Source organism: Saccostrea cucullata, unplaced genomic scaffold (assembly GCF_032062105.1).
Source record: "Saccostrea cucullata isolate Sc308-1 unplaced genomic scaffold, CSIRO_AGI_Scuc_v1 ctg1528, whole genome shotgun sequence".
Lineage (NCBI taxonomy): Eukaryota > Metazoa > Mollusca > Bivalvia > Ostreida > Ostreidae > Saccostrea > Saccostrea cuccullata.
In genome coordinates, this window is record NW_026941046.1 from 48,756 (window position 1) to 68,998 (window position 20,243).

Consider the following 20,243-nt stretch of genomic DNA (forward strand, 5'->3'; position numbering starts at 1 on the left):
ATATGACCATTTCTGACAAATTAACTGTTCTTGTCATAAAAAATTAACTCACATGGAAAGAAATATAAAACTCGGAAAAATCTTTTAACTTTTGTGACAGAACGCTATGGAGGGGGTCACGTGACCGCCAATATCACGTGATTCGCGCATGCGCAGAACGGTGGTTGATGTGCATTAAAATCGGGGAGGATTAATTTAAAATATAATCAACATTAAAACCATATATTGTTTCTTGTATGGAAGTTATTCAATTAGTTTGCGAACTTTTTGATCACCCCTCGTATGAATTCCAAGTTATTTTTCATGTGTGACACTCTCAAGAAAATGATCTGAAATTCGTAAATTTAGAATTTGGTCCGTCAATTTTGATCGTCTCGGATGTGTGCTTCTCATCATGCAATTTGTTTTACTAGTGTTCAAAATCATCTGATTCTGAGAACACCATCTTTCTATATTACTTATAGCCGAAGATATCATATTTTGAATGTAAGAAACATTACTGTCAGAAAAGTGAAGTGTGGCGTCATCCACAAATAAGTCAGTGCTTCATTTCTCTATAAATAATGGGAGATCATTGATGTAAAATAAGAAAAGAAGTGGACCTAAAATTGATTTCTGTGGCACTCCCGCTGTGACTATTTGTTTTTTTTTTTTTAGATTTTAAATTTCCAAGTTGAACACTCTGAAATCTACAGCTTAAATATGAGTCAAACCATTGTATTGCTTTGGGGTAAAAATTGTAGGGTTTTAATCAAAGTATCATGATTCACCTTATCAAAAGCCTTGCTGAAATCAAGAAAGGTTATACCGACAAGTTCACCAGAATCCATTGCTTGTAACCATTCATCAATAAATTTAGTAAGGGCAGTTTTGTATGAGTGAGATTCTCTGAAACCTGATTGTGATTTGCAAAGTAAATCGAAATCTGATAAGAATTTACGGATATGATTAGCAACATGTTTTTCAGCTAGAGGTACTGTGAGCAATGAGCTCACTAACTGATACCCCCCCGCCTTCCATATGAATATAATGGCAGTGTCCATGTTTTGCTCTGGAAAATCCAAAATATATGTCAGATCAAAAAGTAAAATAGGAGGTGCACAATGGCAATATGTAATTAAGAATCTGTGAAAGTTTCATTAAATTTCCTTCAGTGGAATGAGAGGAGTTGCGGATAAGAGATGGGTACCCCAAAGCGTAACAGACGGACGGACGGACGGACGGACGGAAATACCGATTACTATATACCCTCCCACTTTTCAAGTGGGGGGTATAATTAATTTCGACAAAAATTGGGAGGATAGATTCTGACCTATAATTCCCAGGATCAAGTCTATCTCCTTCCTTGTATATTGGTGTTACCTTCGCAAATTTCAATTCATTTAGAAATATCCCTGTAGAAATACTCACATTGATTAAATGAGTGATAGATTTGTATATGGCTGGTGCAGCATGTTTCAGTAGGCGTGGACGTATGGTATCGATACCAACCGATTTATATACATCAAGTTTGTTTAATGAAGCTAACAGGTCCTTTTGATGTATAAGGGGAATGCTAAATTTATTACCATGTTCAAGCTTGGTTTTTGTAAATTGCATTGATTTCTCGTAATCAAAATCTATCCGAGCGATATTCGAGATAAGCTTTTCCGATAAACCAGTGAAATGATTGTTTAAAATCTCAACAATTTCTTGCGTGTCCTTAGTGGTGTTACAATTGTCAGATATAGACATTGGTACAAAATTATGTGATTTTGATGCTAGTTTATTCAATGTCTTCCACATTTCTTGTGGATTTTTGCTTTGCTTTATAGTTGATCTTTGCGCTGTCTATAAGTACCGTGGCCTTGTTTCTCCAGATTCGGAAATTTTGAAAGTCACCATTTTGATGAAAACTGTCACGCATATGTTGCACCTTATGATTACTGGTGTTAACCATTGAGGGCGATTATTTTCTACTCGCTTAGTTTTAATCGTTGCATGTTTGTCAGTACTTTATTAAAAGGATAAAAAAAATTCTCAAAATCTTATTTGGATCACATATGCTTTCCAGTGTTGTAAAATTACCATTATATAAATCATTTAGGGAATTGTGCTCGTTGAAGGTTTTAAAGCATCTGTATGTTTTCTCATTGTGTTCTCCTTAAGTATTTATTTGTTTTTCTTGTGAAGTACACTGGGTAGTGGTCTGACAAAGCAATGCGGGGGGGGGGGGGGGGGCACTTGAATTTCACATATGTTTTCAGGTAAATTAGTGTAAACATGGTCAATGAGTGTATATGATGTGTTTGTAATTCTAGTAGGTTGTTGAATTACTTTTGTAAAATCAAAAGTGTAAGCTTTTTTTCTGAAATGAAAATGTAAAAATGACCTGGCAATGTTAAACTTGGGTAACAATGGGGTAGCAATTCTGATTGTTTGATTGATTGTATGAGGTTTTACGACGCATTTGAAATTGTTTCATTTATATAGGATCGACACTTTATACCAGCGAAGGACTACAGAATGCAACTTTTACTCGGCAGTCAGGGCCACTGGAGCAGTGAGGGGTCATTATCATGTCAGCACCGAGTTTTTAAAGTCTCAGTCGAAGGACCCGCAACAAAATCAGTTACATATTTCCATCATGAAGCGAGCTACCGCCTGAGCTACCGGGAATGTTGGTTAGTAATTCCGAGAATGTCTATGATCAATTTACTAACAAGTGCCTTAAAGTTGCAAAAATAAAATAGATATATCATATCCACTAAATGGCCATATAAGTAACCACCAATTTATAAAGCTTTATTACATGTTACACATCTAACCTGGTCTAGCTGTACAGAGGTCACGATTACAGTTTTCTCCTGTACAGCATTTGGCGCAATAATTGTGATCTGCAGGTAAGGCCTTTCTATATCGATGTAAGAACGGTATCTCGTTGCTTCGTTTTCCAAGAACTGTCACCGGAGCTCCAGAGGGAGTGGCGACAACACATCCCTGTAATTAAATGATCAGTACTGTAGATGCCTTATTTTTAGCGAGTAAGTTTTGTAGCTTAATTACGTAAAATTGGGAGTTCTTCGCAAATATACGGTCGTTTAAGAGATTTAACATGGATATCAGCTCAATAGAAACGAAAAAGATTGTGATTCACGCGAAAGTATGCAATAATTAATTCTTTGCACATACTATGATACTTTTAATTACACATTCCTGTACTTGTATACGCAGCGTTTCCTAAATTTGATAAAAGATTCTGTAATTACGTATACAATGCAACAAACTTTAACAATAACAAGTTCATGTAATTTCACTCAAATAAAATTTACTGATTAAGAAATGCACACATTGTTAGATATAAAAAATAACGGTACAGAAACATTCAATTGTATAATACTGTCGAAAATAGATTTAATTCTTTGTATATTACTATCACAGTAGAGTGAATAATTGTAGGACAACATTTTGTCATACAATTTATGAAGGAGAAACTTAATAGCAATACAGAGTAACTGAATACTTTGTAAAGTATTAGAACAGCAGAAATACAGTTTCTTTTAAAAATTATACATCTTATACATAAAATGACCCTGTACTTATACATCAATTAATTAACTATCACCCTCTTTCCCATTTCATTTATCAAAATAAAGTAGACACTTAGTGCTTTCATTTTCTATAATAAAATTTCGTTTTGAGAATCCAGATATTGGAAAACAGGTTAGAGAAATTGCAATTTTCTTGAAATTTGCAGAAAACATGCGTATTTGACTACCTTCAGCAAAGAATTAAAATACTTGAAACTCTTGTTGCTACAGAAACAAAAACGATCTTCCGTTCTCCTCTATTTGTCTGTACGAATGATCTTTTATCTATGTTAAAAAAGGCATATAATATTTACAATGATTACAGGAAAACAAACGGCCGGAGGTGTAACTTACCAAGATTCTCATCGTTACTTTAGACAATTATAATCTTAATAATATTTATTAAAGTCATTTTCAATTTTTTTTATCATTTCCTGTGACGACCGAAAGTGACGACGGACGCATTTTACCTTATATCGATTGCCTAATCTTCATGGTTTATTATTCATAGAAGTTTAGTGTCTTGATCTGTTACAGAGATCTCGTAATGTTAACTTCTCTTTAAAGGACATGAAATCACGTGACCGGAAGTAAATTTTAAAAAAGATATTTGAGGTTACTCTAGACATTTACAGTCTAAATAACATGTCCCAAAATACTATTTTCATAAAAGATATCTATGGGATAGTATGATACTCAATTTTTGCAGTTTTTCTCTCATAACGGAAATTTGTCATTTTTGTTTCCGGTAGGACTGACATATTTCGAAACTACAAATAAGAAGCTAAAATGTAATACTAAAAAAATTCCATAAAAATGTTGAAATTTTTGATTTATTTGATCACTTTCTGTGACAAGCGGAAGTGACGATGGACAATCGTAACCAAAATAGATTTGCCAACTCATCAAGATCTACCAATCCTATAGGTTTGGTGTCTTAATCTCTTACCATCTACGAGCTAGCTATGATAACTTCTCATTTTAAGGACAGGAAATCACGCGACTGGAAGTGAATTTTACAAAGATATCTGACGATACTGTAGACATATGCAGTCTGAATAACACATCTAAAAATCATTACAAATACTTTATCAATAAAAAATATTTATGGGAAAGAAAAATACTCAAATTATGTAGTTTTTCTCTTATAACCGGACGTAGTCGTTTTTGTTTCCGGTGGTACTGATATATTTTGAAATTAAAAATAAGATGCTTTAATGTGATGCAAAAAAGTTTCATAAAAGAAAAGTTGAATTTTTCGATTTATTTGATAACTTCCTGTGACGACCGGAAGTGACGGCAGACAATTTTATCCCAACTGGTTTTGCATACTCATCAAGATCTACCATTTTTATAAGTTTGGCGTCTTAATCACTTACCGTTTACGAGATCTAGCTATGGTAACTTCTTATTTTGAGCACAGGGAATCACGCGACCGGAAGCGAATTTTACAAAGATATTTGAGGTTACTGTAGACTTTGCAATTTCAATAACATATCCAAAAATCATTACAAATACTTTATCAATAAAAAATATTTATGGGAAAGAAAAATACTGAAAATATGCAGTTTTCTCTTATAACCGGAATTTGCCGTTTTTGTTTTCGGTGGGACTGACATGTTTCGAAACTACAAATAAGATGCTATAATGTGATGCAAAAATGTTTCAAAAAAGAAAAAAAATTGAAATTTTCGATATTTATGATCATTTCCTGTGTAACCGGAAGTGACGGTGGAAATGTTAACCAATTAGTTTTGCCTACTTATCAAGATTTATTACTCATATAAGTTTGGTGTCTTCATCTCTTACCGTTTCTGAGATATGACTCGGACAAAACTTAAAAAAAAAAACCGGAAATCGGACATATCTGACGACCGGAAGTGAATTATGAAAAATTGAAAGTTGCATTTGGGAGATATTTTTACTCTCTATCATCTCTGAAAATTTCATGAGAATCCGTCCGAATCTCTGAGAAATCGTCAAAAAAAGAAATTTCAAAAGGGGAAAAAAATAATAAAAAGAAACAGTAGAATCGCTATAAGGCCTTCCGTCTGAAACAGAATACATTAATGAACACAGCCCACGATCCAAAAAATAAAACACGTTTTTTGATCTTTACAAACAGAGCTTTCATTATGTATTTGCATATTTTGAATCAGAGGTTGTGCTCTACATGAAATATTGAAAAAATGCTTCAACTTTAGGTCATTTTCAAAGGAATTTACGGGATATGAGGAAAATGACGCATTTTATTACATCATAATGCATTTCTAAGATGGGAAATTACGTCATTATTAATAAATACGCAGACAGCAACACTCCAAGTGATAAATACAGCATTTGCAACCTAAACTGATCGGTTTTGATTTTTCAGAAATTCTCAGAGCTAAATACGGCCCGAAGTGGCTCTTGCTCTTACAATTGTTTATGCATGCATAATTATGTTACCGGTATAATGAGGTAACATTGAATAGCAGTGTAACAAACTTACGGGGTAATATAACAAATATAATGTATAACACTTGCAGTATTTAAGACGGTGTGTTATAATAAATATCTATATCACATTTGTAAACAGTGAAAATTCAGTTAAAACACATTCATGGACTAATGGAATGCATGGCTGTCTAAAAGTTTGCCTGAAATTAAACATTACAACACTAAAGATTCAGCGTTGTGTACTTTTAATACAATTACACTATTGCTAGTTCATTTTTGATAAAACGTTAAACATAGCAAATAAGGGCATCCATACAATTTTGTAAATCTTGGGTTCTTATGTACTTACGGATTTTGTTGTACAGCCCATTCTGAATCTTTTTTCCTTGTTTACATAAATGTGTTCCGTATAGCAAATCTTTATAAAAACGACAAGAAAATATTAGAAATAGCTGATTCCTCTGTAGAATATCATTATATTTGTTTGGTTATATCCAAGGATATAATCTACGTAGTTTTAGTTGTTAATGCATTTCCAAATATGCATAAAAAGGTGAGAAATAATGTCTTAAATTGTATTTGTTTGAATTGTTTTACATGTAGATTCTTACCTTTAATGTCGAATTTAAAAGAAACTACAGAAGCCAAATTAAGACATATCTAAAAAATATTTGTGAATTCGAAATAACAAATTAAAATATCTTATAATTTTTTTTATATCGAATTCGGAAATATTTATGAGAGCTCCTAAATTTCTTGTTAAAGCTTTCTATAGAAAACACTAACTTGATCTTCATCGCATTGTAGAGAGATATTGCAATCTTCTGGAATAATGACGTCATCACAACGGAGACACCGATGTTTTAATCCTACAAGTTGAATATGACTCCTACAAGTCGATTCTTAACAATACAGCATTAAAAATAGTTATTTGAAGGGTCTTATTCTTTCAAAGCTGTTATGAATTACAACAAATTCAACAACTACCTGCTTCCTAAACAGTTTTGCTTTCTGTACAACATTAATGTCACTGTCTTTTTGCATAATTTTTCAAGAAGAAAACAACTTCCTTATATGATTTTTACAACGTCCACGTGCATATGGAATTTACCAAGATTACTATTTCAATTTCCGACTTATACTGATAAAAGCTGACTTACTTATTGGATTATCACAAAGCTGAAGATTACAGAAGTCACCATCACAACACTGATCACATGTCTTTATTACACCATCCCCCACTATGACAGGACCGCTCCTAGACAGGGTGTTCGAATTTTCCTGCTTGAAAGACCGATGTAATCCACAATCCTTGAACGTGAACATTATTTAATTGCATCAGGAGTAGTTCAAGTTATTATATTGAAAATCATATTTTGATTGTAAAAAAGATCTTGTACTATACGTGTAGTCGGAAGGTTATCATTGCATCGATACAGACATAGTATGTTGTTGACAGTTATGACATTGCACAGGAATTCTTACCCTTATCATTTCCATTAAAATAGGTTCTTTGTCATGCAACAGTTTTCTTAGGTATAAATTGTATTAATATAAGCGGAATTCTTACGGGAAAGCATACATCCATGTATTAATTTTGAATACCATTTATCAGTATTTTCTCCTTTTGTGAAAAACATGTATACCTGACTTTCCAGCCTTATCTTTTTATCAATTATCAATGGAAAATATCTGTTGAAGGATTATTGTAGCAAGCAATTTAGATTGTAATTTTCGGTTAGGAAGAGATAATCTGATTTCTTTCAAAATATTCATTGTGGACAAAGACGGAATTTTCATTAGTTTTGATAACTCGATAGAGATTTATATGTGTTATACGCAAAACTTTTATTGCAGATAGGAAAATTAGCATTATCATCAAAGTACTGAAAGTACTTACAACTATTGGTGCACAACCGGATGAGAAATATTCCAGACCATCTATAGTTATAAACTTTCTCCCGACACATTTCTAAAATAAAGAAATAAATTAAAACATTGTTCGTTATACTCATTCAATCCAGAAAAAGATATGATATAAAATAAGTACCTTCAAACTGTTTTATGTATATTTTTTTTAACTGCTTATCTTATTAATATTTATGAAAGGCTTAACTACTTGACTTTCCTGTTTAGCTTCAATTTGAATGATAGCTTATTTTGAAAGCATCATACTCTTTTAGGAAAAGAAAGGAAATGCCTCGATAATATTTTGTAAAATATCATTTTGATTTCCTTATTGGTTAAAAACAAACTTTTTGTTTGTTTGTTTTTTTTTTTTTTTTTTTTTTTTTTTTTTTTTTACAATTTTTAAGAGTTCTTTTTTTTTTACATCGTTAAACAATAAATTATTTAGTTTGTGGTTCAAATTTTTTCAAAGATTTGCAAGAAATATTCAGCAAAATTTTCTTGAGGGAAAAATGTATATAACAATTCACCTCATGAGGGCCGCATTGGACAATACGTGTACAGTCTCTCTGGTGTGCGACATGTGAACAGGAATAACATAGTGGACCAACAGCTACAGTGTACAGATAATTTATTATATAAGCATTACATGGGGCTGGTATACAAGTGCCTCTTATTGTGTTCTGTGATATTTTTGCAACAGCACACCGTAAAATTCTACTCTAGTATTAACTTTAATTTTCTATTCATTTCAGCTTAATATCCTTCAAATTGAAAAGAAAACCACCATGAAGTCATCTATCTCGAACGTCAAATGAATATAGTTTAAAAAAATGTACACAATGTTTTGAACGCCTGTATTTATTTAACACTTTTATTTTTTATACACTTGTACTGAAGTTTAAATATACTTAAAAATGCATTTTGTTTAGAAAACTTTAAAATTAGCTGTCTTGTAGTTTATATCCTGTTCTATATCGCGGGTTCGAATTCCACTGTGGACCTGGAGACCGGTAAATCGTATTAACCGAGGTCCCGTGTTGCAGTAGGTGCTGGCACGAAAAAGATCCCTCCCTGCTCAATGGCCCTGAGTGCCGAGTATAGAATAAAATTTGCAGCTCTCCAGCGGCAAGTCGTTGCGTCTCAATATGGGTAAAAAATTCTCTAGAGGGATGTTTAACAATATACAATCGATCAATCGATCAAGTAAAGTTGACTTACGTATTGGATTATCGCAAAGCTGAAGATTACAGTAGTTACCATCACAACACTGATCACATGTCTTTATAACACCATTCCCCGCTATGACAGGACCGCTCCTCGACAGAGTGTTCGATTTGTCTTGCTTTATAGACCGATTTGCTCTACAATCCTTGCACATAAACAGTTTTTACTTGCATCAAGTGAAATTCAGGTAATTATATTAAAAATCATATTTTGATTGGAAAAAAAGGTCTTGTACGACATGTGTAGACCTATTTCATTGACAATTGTAATCATAGTGCACAGGAATTCTTATCCTCATTATGTTCATTAAAGCGATTTTCTGTCATATTAAGTATAAGCATAATTCTAATGGAAAAACATACTTCAGTTTATTAATTTTGAATACTATTTATTAGTATTTTATTTTCATTTGATAAATCAGTATACCCGACTTTCCAATCTTTATTTTTCAGCAATTATTGGTGGAAAATATCTGTTGAAGGATTATTGTAGTTAGCAATTTAAATAGTAATGTTAGGAGGAAGTTATCTTTTTTCTTTTAAAATATTCATTGAGAACAAAGACGGAATTTTCATTAATTTACATAACTCATAGAGATTTATATGTGTTATACGCAAAACTTTTATTGCAGATAGGAAAATTAGCATTATCATCAAAGTACTGAAAGTACTTACAACTATTGGTGCACAACCGGATGAGAAATATTCCAGACCATCTATAGTTATAAACTTTCTCCCGACACATTTCTAAAATAAAGAAATAAATTAAAACATTGTTCGTTATACTCATTCAATCCAGAAAAAGATATGATATAAAATAAGTACCTTCAAACTGTTTTATGTATATTTTTTTTAACTGCTTATCTTATTAATATTTATGAAAGGCTTAACTACTTGACTTTCCTGTTTAGCTTCAATTTGAATGATAGCTTATTTTGAAAGCATCATACTCTTTTAGGAAAAGAAAGGAAATGCCTCGATAATATTTTGTAAAATATCATTTTGATTTCCTTATTGGTTAAAAACAAACTTGTTGTTTGTTTGTTTGTTTTTTTTTTTTTTTTTTTTTTTTTTTTTTACAATTTTTAAGAATTCTTTTTTTTTTACATCGTTAAACAATAAATTATTTAGTTTGTGGTTCAAATTTTTTCAAAGATTTGCAAGAAATATTCAGCAAAATTTTCTTGGGGGAAAAATGTATATAACAATTCACCTCATGAGGGCCGCATTGGACAATACGTGTACAGTCTCTCTGGTGTGCGACATGTGAACAGGAATAACATAGTGGACCAACAGCTACAGTGTACAGATAATTTATTATATAAGCATTACATGGGGCTGGTATACAAGTGCCTCTTATTGTGTTCTGTAATATTTTTGCAACAGCACACCGTAAAATTCTACTCTAGTATTAACTTTAATTTTCTATTCATTTCAGCTTAATATCCTTCAAATTGAAAAGAAAACCACCATGAAGTCATCTATCTCGAACGTCAAATGAATATAGTTTAAAAAAATGTACACAATGTTTTGAACGCCTGTATTTATTTAACACTTTTATTTTTTATACACTTGTACTGAAGTTTAAATATACTTAAAAATGCATTTTGTTTAGAAAACTTTAAAATTAGCTGTCTTGTAGTTTATATCCTCAATATATTGATCAAAGTATTTAATGTCTGCTCGGTAAATTTTGTTCGAATATATTTAGTATTCGTACTTCAGAAAAGATAAACATGAACAGAATATGTAAAACTAAATCTTAGATACACTCACCTTGTGTGTTGGGGTCTGTGAGAAATCCTTGCACGTTGCCAATCATCAAAAACATTACCATCATAGTAGAGAACTTATCTAACATATATACACCTGTAAACAAAAGTCATATGCAACAGCTACGTTTTGGCAAAGAACTTATTTGATAAAATATACCGAGATTAAGAATAGAATTCGAGCCCAAAAATCATTTAATAATGCAAATTTTGAAACAGAGGAAAAATGGACCTCTAAGACGTCAGAGGTAGGATAAGGTGCCATGGGCGAGTGATCGGTCACACCTAACGTGTGCTCTTTGTCATGATCGGGAAATAAAGGAAATACGCGTTGTTACAACGCACTTTGAAAAATTACGCACTTTGAAAAAATAAAATTTCTTCTCAAAGTGCGTTAATATCGACCATATTAACGCACTTTGAAAAAATGTGTATGGCTTGGTCAATATTCTTGCAAATCGTAGGTACATGTATGATAAATAATTGAATCTTTTTGATAACTCTTCGGTGATGAGGTTACTTCATGATGTGAAAGTGAGCAATTTTGATTTTTCTATGCTTTGAAACATCAATCTCTCGTAAATGTTTTACTGTTTATTTTTTCCAGTTTACATGCATTTTATGTAAACTAAATTTATTGAGTTTTCAACGTCATACCAGTTATGCAAATACAGATATTTGTGTGTAACATATTAGGGATCTGTACTGGGAAGGAGGGGGCTTAGGCACACAATGTTTTGCAAAGATATACATATTATAGGCATTGGAAATTGGGCTTACCTTGGGGAGGGAAAGGGGGGGGGTCACTTTCAATTTGCTACCGACGGCTATGTACTGTATAAGAAAAAAAAGTTTGGCTGAGAGACTTTCTACTCGCCTTCTCCTTGTTCTCAATGAGGTTAAATGAGTATATGTAAATTAAAAAGGTTTTCGAAAGATATAATTATTACATGTACAAATTGATTCTCTAGATTACTAAATGCTAAGTTTAAAATTTTTTGTTAAATACATTTTTTTTCCAAAGTGCGTAATAAGTCCCCGTGGTAAAAAATGTTTATGTACACTCTAAACGCGCTTTGAAAAAAAATTTCAAAGTACGTTGATTTTGTCCCAATTTTAACGCACTTTGAATAAAATTTTCAAAGTGCGTAATTTTTTCAAAGTGCCTTGCCACAACGCGTCAACAATTCAGTGTGTAATTTATTGTTTAACTATTAGTATAAAAACGTCAGTCAAAATTGAGCAACTTTGATGAAATTTGCTGATATGGAATAAAATTAATGACCATTTCTCATTTTAATGAAAATATATTTTATGAAAAGTATAAATAAATCAGTAGCTGAAAATATTTGTTTTGGCAGTTTTCCAGTGAATTTTTTCAGCATATGTATGATATGTGTAATCTATAAAACTGTCCGAAATACATGTATATTAAGACATGATAGGCATTAGTACTTTAATATAAATATTTTTACTATTAAATACATCAAACTGTCTATGATATGCCTATGTCAATTAGGTCAATTATATATTAAGAGTAGGATATTGTAAGATTCAGGGCGGCAAAAGTCAGAACAGACGTCATAGATCTTATTTTTTAATATTATTCTAAAATTTTACTTACATATTTATACATTTAATAATTCACATACGTATCTACGATTTAATTACCTGTAACAAACGATCAAAAACCTTATTCCACTTTTAACTCGCTGGTACTATCGAAAATTTTCAAAATTTGCACCCTATGTAAACGGATAAAAGTCCAAGAATTTCGAACTAACTATAACAAACTGAACGGTTTACTTATGTGAGTAAGAATGAACATATGTTTTTTTCTTACCGTGCATTTTAACAGAAAGTCCCAATCTCACCGTTTTGATAAGAAAGTCGTTATGCCTGACATTCTTTGCCTTGTGACCTTTAAATCGTTTCTTTGCACTAGATCAAAGAAACACAAAATATACTATTTCAATAGTGATTGAATGCAACATACTGTAAACGTATTACATTTGGCTATGTATTTAGCGCTTTTGGCGGAAAGAAACATCCGCAAATTCAAGTACAACGCTAAATGTCTTGCGCATATATTCATAAAAAACAACATTGAGAAATCAAATCTACGCTCACTTGTTCAAAAATCAATTTCCGCCAAATATCACACAAGCTAAATATAGTACATTTACAGTATTTATTTTCATAACATAAGCATTATATCATTGGATCTTGTGGGTGCGTAACTCTCATATTTTCTTCCATGCAATTCAGATGGATACATGTCAGCCAAATTCTCTCTCTCTCTCTCTCTCTCTACAAAATAGAAGCATATCACTTAAGGACCTCCAAATACCAAAGTAGGATCGGGTGCCATGGTCGAGTGAGCATCCCCTGCCAACCATTCACACTCGCTGTGTGCTCTTTTTCATGATCGGGAAATAGCGGAAATGTCCGTCGTTAATTCAGTGTATAAACAATGATTTTACAATTGGTATGAAAAACGTCATCCAAAATTTGACTCAATGAAAAATTTTGTTTGCTGACAGGGTCAAAGTATTGACCATAGAACTTACGAAATGATGACTTTAAACGAGACTGTTGATATAGTTGTTTTTTCAACTTGCTTGTCAGTAATTTACCTCCTTTTAGAAATTGTTCATATGTAGAGAATCCTCTTATATATCGAATCAGCAAGGGTATAAAAAAAATTCAATATGCAGGTGATGTAGGTATATATCTGTATAAGTCTGGAAAATTGACAATAGTAAGAGTTCCATTTATCACGTTTATCATAGAGCTTGGTTGTTAGATGACCGTTAATTTCTTTTTCAAGAAAAATATCCAAATATCAGGTATGAAACAGATGTGTACGACTCCTTGGTATCTTTTATTTCAAGCTCACCAGGATATATAGTATTTACATAAGAATGGAAATTACCATTGTTAATTGACAGTACGTCATCAATACATCAAAATGTCGTGTTGAAGGCCACAGCAAGTGTTTTCTTCTTTTCATGCATATTTTGCAAAACATTTTGCTTTATACTAATACAAAAATGGGTCTATTAATAACGGGGCATAATTGGTACCCAAGGGAATTCCTATAGATTGGTAGAAGATCTGGTCTCCCAAATCAACATAGATATTGTCAATCAGAAACTCCAGCATTTTTTTTTTATATTACTTTCATAGCACTTTTTTGTACAATCAGAATTTTTTCAACAAAATAATTTTGCAAAGGATCAGTGATAAGGCAAGTAAATTTACAAGTCCCATTTTTATTGAAAACGCAGCTGTCAATGATATCGGAAAGCCTGGACTGTTATTTATCGTGGGGGAATGGATCTGTATAAAGTTGTAAAGTTGAAACACGTGCAACCATATTCTGTTTTCCTATTTCTGTATAAGTTATTTGAGCTTTACATTGTTTTAATTTTACCTAGGATATTCAGCATTGACTGGTATTACCGTATAAGTGGAAATTTTAGCGAAACGCAAATTTAGCGATTTCTAACTAAAATCTGGTATTTTATTTTTAGCAAGAAGTAATTTTAGCGTTTTTAAAGTGCTTACTAAAGAAGTTATTACAAATAATACGCAATTAATTTTTAGCGATATTCAATTTTAGCGATGTCAGCACCATCGCTAACAGTGCCAAAATTAAATCCTCGCTAAATATTGATATTGTCTAGAGACGATAAAATTTAATATTATATCTAAGAATCATCATATATGTTCTATTATTAAAATGATCAACAAACAATATGCATGTATATATAAAGTTTATTATTTGTCTCTGGAAATTACATTTACCGTATCGAAGAAAAGTAATAACTGTACGTTATACATGATTTAAAGTAGGGGAACATAATGAAAAATATGAATCTACACTAAAAATACCTCATTGTTTTTCCTGACCATATAGATACTGCGATAATAATAAATACTATCAAAATTCAGAATGGCTTATCCTGTGAAAGCAGATTTAAGTAATGAAAGAAATTAAAATCTTAATCTAGGAAATTTTACAACGAGAACATTTTTTTAAATGAAATGCGAAGTATTAGAAAAAGGATTTAAATGAGTGGACATTGGATAATATTTGATGAAATTTATAGGGATAGTATTTTTTCTTTACAAATCCTTGACGCTATGTTTTGACGTTACATTGCCGCTGGGTGTGCTCCGCTGGTACAAACATGTTGATTTTGAAAAGAAGTAAATTGATTTCTGTTACATCAAAATAAATGAAAGTTGACATATCAACGAAACAAATATTTTCACAAATTATATTGTGCTTATTCTAAATTTCTAGTGTTAAATATAACGAAGATTCACTCAAACCTTTCAAAAAGCCCTCCTTTAAGCAAAACAAGCTAGAAAAATTAAGAGGTACTTGTATTTGACATTGGAGAAAACATATTTTTAATTATACCTAGAGCAAACTAGATGGTCAACTTTTTTGAAAATTCACAATTTGGCAAATTTTTATATTAAATTTCATGCATTTGATTGAAATGCAAATCCATAGGGCAGAAATATAAAAAAAATATGAAAAAATATGAAAATGTGGTACTATTCACGTCAAATACAAGGACATACAACTAGATTGCAAACATTGTGCACCCAACAATAAATGGGGTTCATATATTTCATTCAATTGTATATTTTCTTAATTTGTCCCGAAATATGGCTGACATATTCCGAACTCTGTGTGAAAAAAGCAATAATTCATTCATAATGTAAGTACACTAAGAATTAATTTTAAATAAAATATTGATTTTTTTATTATTTCTCCGTTATATTTGCCTCTAAGCCACAGGCATCCGGATATAAGATGTACGGTAGTTATTATCTTAAGATATTTGTTTTGATCCAGTTGTGATGTTATCGTCAAATACAGACCTCCAACGCATCATAGGTGGGATCAGGTGTCACGGAGAAGTGAACATATGCTGACTAGTCACACCCGCTATGTGCTCCTGTCGTGACCGGGAAATAATCTCCGACAACTTCGTATGTAATAAATGGCCTTATAATAAGTATTAGAATTCAGTCAGCATTTGACTTATTGATAAATTGTATTTGTCATCGTTTTAACCATAGATTCCTTCTTTTAGACATAAAAAAAACTTTTTTTAAACTTAAAGGACAAATTGTTGAAGTTTGAGATTAATTGACGTCTACATATTGGATGAAACTAATGTTTTATCCAATATCTTTCCGATTTCTCAATTTTATATTTGTACAAAGAATTTGAACTCTGTTTTTTTATATATTAAATTGTGTTGTCTTTTCCAGTTATTCTGTGTTTCATTGACCCATTTTCGTTGATTTTTCAAAAGTTAACCATTCTTACAATTGTTATATTCACATTGAAATCTGTTATTCAAATCATCACATTTTTCTAAAAATTAGTAAATTAAAATATTTTTTATTACTAAAAACATGTTAAGTACTTGGGAACGATTGGAATGCCTTTAAGTTATCAGCAAAATTGATCATGTAAATGTTTCATGACTCCTGAGTATGAAACATCTTATACATGTGATGGTAGAACGGAATGATATGGCATTGTCTTTAAATTCTCGTCACTTGCAATGAAGTGCAAACATTTTATTCATTTGCAAAATGAAGACATATATTTCGTAAAGTGAGACTATTCACAACCTTGACTAGATTATGTAATAATAACGAATCTAATTATAAGCTTACGGACAATATCTCAAAGTAGAATAAGGGAAGACACACATTTCAAATTTAGCATTTAACTAGTCGATAGTTAAACAAGTTTATATTTTAAAAACGAAAACAAGTTAAGAATGCTGAAATGCTACCAAGCTAAATTATTAATAGGACCGTGATATGATTATGATATTCTATGATTAATAATTTTCTTAAAAATGTACACAAGAAAGGAATAAAAAAAGTCATATATAGAAAGGACATATTAAAGCTGAACACGATTCGTACAAGTAATGTGTCCGCCATTTTAGTTCCCGAGTCTCGCTACCCTGCAGACCCCTATAAATAGGGCAAGAATTAGAGACTGTTCAATTGAATCAGTCGACACCGGTGTAGACGGACGTATGCTATACAGGACTTGGTAGCGAGAATAATAACGTAATACTTCGTCTAATGCAGGAAAGTAAGATACCAAATAAATTCACAATTATAGTTGTATAAGTCAGTGCGGTATACAAACAACATAGATAAACGTAACTGCAATAAAATATAAACAAAGGTAATATAAGATAACCAGCACGAACACGGGTCGCCATTCCACGCCGATACCTGTGACAATAAAGCAGTCAGGTGTAACGAATGCGACGAGTATACCCTAGTATTGATGTATCGTAGATAATGCTATCAAAAATGGCGTATGCCTATTTACAAGTCGTGTTCAGCTTTAAACTAGAAATGTTATGAAAATAACCGAGTAAATATGACAATCCAAAAAAATGAAAGTAACCAAAGATCAAAATATTTTTTTTAAAAAATAAGAAGTATCTTTTCTAAATTTTCATAAACAATTAATCGCTGGTTTATTCCTAACATATCCTTAATTGCAATGAGTGAAACTTCAACACGTGTCTTTATCAAAGAAAAAGGTTAATTTGATCATTTCTTTATATAAGAGACTTGGACCAAAACGTGATAATTTTTATCAATGAAACTTAAACGAACCCTTTGTGTACGTGTTTTATGTCTCGCCCCTTTCCAATGTCCCTCTATTTTCTTCCTGGTTCAATGATTCCATTTCCAATTATTTTCATAGAACAAAAAATACCATTGAATGGTTTGGTGTTATCAAAGTTTCCTGTTTGAAGCAGATCAAAAACCTCAAGGGCTATTAATCGTTCATAAATGAATCCAAGAGAATTGAAATGTTTAATGTTAAAAAAAAATAGAATGAAATAGCTAGCTACGAAAAGTGACTGGTTATATATAATTCTTTTTAAGAATAAATAAAGCAATCGTCAAAGGAATATACGATATTTACAATGTGGTCCAGAAAGGAGAGAACATAATTATTGTAAGTTGTCTATCTGAGACTGTTTTTGTTTGTTTTTCTTGTAAAAATTGCAGTAAGAATTTTTCAGTAATATAAAACAGAACTAATTTTACTGCTGTATAACGAATATTTATGTTCATTGAATGTGACCATTATTTATTCTCTTACCCCGTATTGCCTTGAATAACAGGAATTTTGATTGGTTTTCCTGCGCTCTTCCTAAATATGCTTGTATATTTGAAGTATAGGATTCATTTTTCGTAAACTTAGGCTTCATTATTTGAGTGAAATTTTGAACAACATACAAACAAACAAAATGACTGACATACTGTTAAATATCAGCATATTACCCACTTGGCTTGGTAGGCTTAGAACTTTTGCGGGGTTTTACATATGGTTTTAGGTTGTGTTACGAAGGGCCTTGAGCGGCCACTGACTGTAATAATTTTAAATCCATGTCTGGGTTACAGTATGAAGCTGTTCAGTTGGTCGTTAATGAAATCATGTTAGGCAGAGTTGCAGGTCCATGTGATCAGCCCCCTCTACCGAACCTTAGGTCGTCTACAGTGGGCATGGTACAAAAGAAAGGGGGGTTAAAATTCTTGCATATTGATTCATCACTTGTCTTACACTTCAGGGCCTAGCGTCAATGATTTTATTAGTAAGGAGCATTGTTCAGTTACTTGCTCGTCATTTGACGATGCATTAAACACGCTTGCAAAATTAGGTCCAGGCAAATTACTAGATTAGACATAAAATGCATTTAGCTTATTGATGATTCACAGAGCAGATTATGAATTATTAGGCTTTAAATTCAGTGTATGATATTTGTAGGTAATTGCTTGCCCTTTGGATTTTCCACTTAAGCTGTTCCAAGTCTGAGAAATTTTATACCTTTTTAGAATGGGTACTTAAGCAGCAGGCCAAAAGCAACAATGTGGTTCATTATTTAGATGTTTTTCTGGTAGCAGGAAGGGAGGGCAGTCAAGATTGTGCTAGGCTTATACATGTTTATGTTGGTGTTTAGTTCCATTTGTCATGGCTGGGCATCCCCTTGGCTCATGAAAAACTGTGGGACCTACAAACATTTGACTTTTGGGGGTTAGAAATTAACACTTAATAAACGACAATTTGCATACCATCAAATTGGGGCAGTTAACATATATAATTAAAAAAGAATTTTGACACAGAAGAGTGGCCTCCCCATTACAATTTATTAGTCATTTTTCTAAACATAAGAGTTCACCTTTCTCATTAATCTGAGATAGATAATAACTCTTTGTTGTATAGGTTGCAACAGGCTTTGCAAGTATACTTGATTAACAACTCAGTTCACGTGTCCCCAAGAGATGGGGGAAATGGGCCATGGCTGCGCCATGACTAGATTTTAGTCATGGTTGCTATTTTATTTACTGTCCATAGACTATTGAGGGTCTATGTATTTGTACTGTCATGCACCAAGTCAATTTTGCTCTTGCCCATAGACTGTTGAGGGTCTATGTATTTGTATTGACCTAAAGTCTTTATTTTCTTGGTCATTTTATTTTACAAAGTATTTATTATTGTCATAAATTACACTATTGAAAGACGTGAACATGAGTTAGGTAATTATCAATTTTAATATTGACCTCCTTTTTTCCTCCCGACTGCCCTACTGGTGGCGCAGCCAATGCTCAAAGCATAGGCTCGTGGCGGATATTTGGCTCACCAGTAGTGCCTAACCTATAATCTCAATATATGACTTGGTGCACAATTGATTGAATTTTGCAATTATTGTCCAAGCAGGCGAGCATCTCTTCCCAGGGCTCACCATTCATGCTTGTTTATTTGTGGGAATGCCACCAAAGCAAGAATTGATGCTGGGCTCCCTTATTTGTTTATTTGTGGGGATGCCAAAAAGGCAAGAATTGATGCCGGGCTCTCTTATTTGTTTAATGCAGCCGTGGCCTAAATCGCCAAATGAATATAAATAATTAAATAGTAGCATTTTGTTATCTTTAGTATAAAGGCCAAAGGTTAGGGCATCTTTTGATAATGTGATTTAACCACTTAAGGTTACATGTAAATCCATTTATCAAAGTGTCATTAAGCTTTTTAGTACTGGACTTGTATTTAGTGCCATCCTGTTTTCAGGATTTTGTGGTTATTAGTCGAACCCAAGCACCAAAACCTGTGACGTCGAGTGCAAAAAAATCAAGTTTCTTCAAAATTTCAACCCCCCAACCCTCACCCCCAGAGACGGGGAAAAGGAGTACAGAAATGACATTACACAGTACACACTATATATTAATAGAAAAGTTTTTTTTTTGGATTTAAT

The 20,243-nt window shown here is 32.2% G+C and overlaps 1 protein-coding gene across 1 annotated transcript in view; it reads right to left on the reverse strand.

Annotated features, from left to right (window-relative positions):
• Positions 1-9,297, reverse strand: part of LOC134257015 (uncharacterized) — a 25,085-nt gene extending 15,788 nt beyond the window's left edge. Inside the window, exons 1-4 of the mRNA XM_062739671.1 lie at positions 9,138-9,297; positions 6,795-6,877; positions 6,358-6,426; positions 2,808-2,979 (exon numbers count right to left, since the gene is read on the reverse strand). Coding sequence (XP_062595655.1) covers positions 2,808-2,979; positions 6,358-6,426; positions 6,795-6,877; positions 9,138-9,297 — 484 coding nt within the window. The remainder of the gene's footprint in view (positions 1-2,807; positions 2,980-6,357; positions 6,427-6,794; positions 6,878-9,137) is intronic.
• Positions 9,298-20,243: the final 10,946 nt, after the last annotated feature.